At 57.8% G+C, this 1,743-nt stretch overlaps 1 protein-coding gene across 1 annotated transcript in view; it reads right to left on the reverse strand.

Moving 5' to 3' along the window:
- Window positions 1–1,357, reverse strand: part of SELENOF (selenoprotein F) — a 66,652-nt gene extending 65,295 nt beyond the window's left edge. The window contains exon 1 of the mRNA XM_019501566.1: window positions 1,233–1,357. Coding sequence (XP_019357111.1) covers window positions 1,233–1,301 — 69 coding nt within the window. The 5' untranslated portion in view covers window positions 1,302–1,357. The remainder of the gene's footprint in view (window positions 1–1,232) is intronic.
- Between the last annotated feature and the right edge of the window lie 386 nt (window positions 1,358–1,743).

A 1,743-nucleotide genomic window follows, 5' to 3' on the forward strand; every position in this document is an offset into this window, starting at 1 on the left:
GGGGGGGGGGGGGGGGGAAAGAGTGGCTAAGCAGATTTAACGTTTTATTGACTCCTTTTCTACTCTTATTTTTTTCAGCGCAGGGATGCGTAAGGGTCTACAATTCCTGTGCAGTCCTACAATTCCTGTGTTCGGATGCTTGGGAACGTCTGAGTTTTCTTTCCCCCCTGCTTTGGAGTTATGAATTAAGTTTTAGAAAAGGGTCTCCGATCTTAGATGGGACAGTGACAGGACAAGGGCCCTAGCATGCTTCTTTTTGTAGCACTACAAAAATGGAAAACAAAGTGCCATTGGCAGCTTCATGTTCAAAACCCTCTGGCAGGAGTTACAAAACTCCTGCCAGAGTTTTGGACAACTTTTTTGTACAAAGTTATGAGAAAGCAAGTTCTCTGGCTCCTTGGTTCACTCCAAAGGACTCACTGGTGGGCTTCCCCCATCCATTGCTGTCACCCTGGTGGCAACATGTGGGCAGCAAGCATCCTGAGCCAGTCACTTTCCCTCTTGAAGGAGAGCAAGGGACTGAGGGGTTGCAGAGCAGGCTGCCATCCATGACCCACCAACACTGCCCTGGCTATCGGTCCATTTGGAAGTTTAAAAGGCACAGGGGCAGCCCAGAAACTTTTTAACGTTCCCACTCTCAGGCAAGTTGTGAGCTCTTGAAGTTTGCAGCTGCCCCTGGTGTCCCATTCTGCTCATATATATCTCAGCCCCTGGCTGCTGGACCTTTGTAGGATCCCAGCTAGCAAAACCAGGCCTCCAATATAGGATACAGCCCCCCACCCCGGTTGTTTTAAACAACAATAATTTTGTCCCAGATCTGCCAATTTTGGGGCACATCAGGCACTCTTAGCAGGGGAAGAAAAGCCTGAAAGCCCTTTGTCCGGCCAAGGCACCCGTTAGCTGGCTACAGGGAGCTTCTGCAAGGGCCTCACGGTGCCCGCCTGACGCAGCCAAGGCGACCTCGGGGTGCAAGAAGCAGCATCCACGGGTGCTGCTCCCGCTCCAGCCGCCCACAGCGCAGCGGAGCCAGTAGGAGGCCGCGCAAGGGTCCCGGCGCTCCTCGCCGCCCGGCTGGCCCCGAGCGGGCAGGCCTGGGGCGGCTCCTCCGCCTCTCCGAGCGGCCACATCTCACCCATCCGCACGCCCGCCCGCCCGCGCCGCTCCCCGCCCCGTGCCCGGGCTGCAGCCTCCTCCGGCCCCTCAGGCGCGAGGTGACTTGAGCCTGCCCTCACCCCCTGCAGCGCCGCCAGGAGACAAAACCAGAGGCGCCCCGGCCACGTCGCTCCGGCAACCGCCGCCATGTTGGTGCAGAACGGCCACTGCCGGCAAAGCCGCGTCAGGACCTCACCCGCTTAGGATGCCCGCTCGCCTCCTGCTGCGGGAGAACCAAAATGTGCCCCTGAACCCCTCGCGTCGTTGAGGGAAACCATTGCCCCAGGGTTGCCTTTGGGAAACGCCTGACTACAACCAAGAAGCTCCACTGAGGGTAGAAGCTTGTAATGCAGGTGACGGATCCTGATTTCCATTAGGCATCACAAGAGACAGCCCTTGGAAGGTCCTTCTCGTCCTTCCGCTCATAACGGACTAACATCAGCCCTCCCACGACTGACGCACACTTCGGCCAATAGCAACAAGGCATGGCCGAATGCGGCTGTCTGCGCCCTTATGACTAGCTGAGCGATGAGGCGGGACCACGGCATAGCCCATCCAATTCAGAAGGAGCGCATGTAGGCGGGGCGTCGG

Source organism: Gavialis gangeticus, unplaced genomic scaffold (genome assembly GCF_001723915.1).
Source record: "Gavialis gangeticus isolate Ggan-Ray unplaced genomic scaffold, GavGan_comp1, whole genome shotgun sequence".
NCBI lineage: Eukaryota > Metazoa > Chordata > Crocodylia > Gavialidae > Gavialis > Gavialis gangeticus.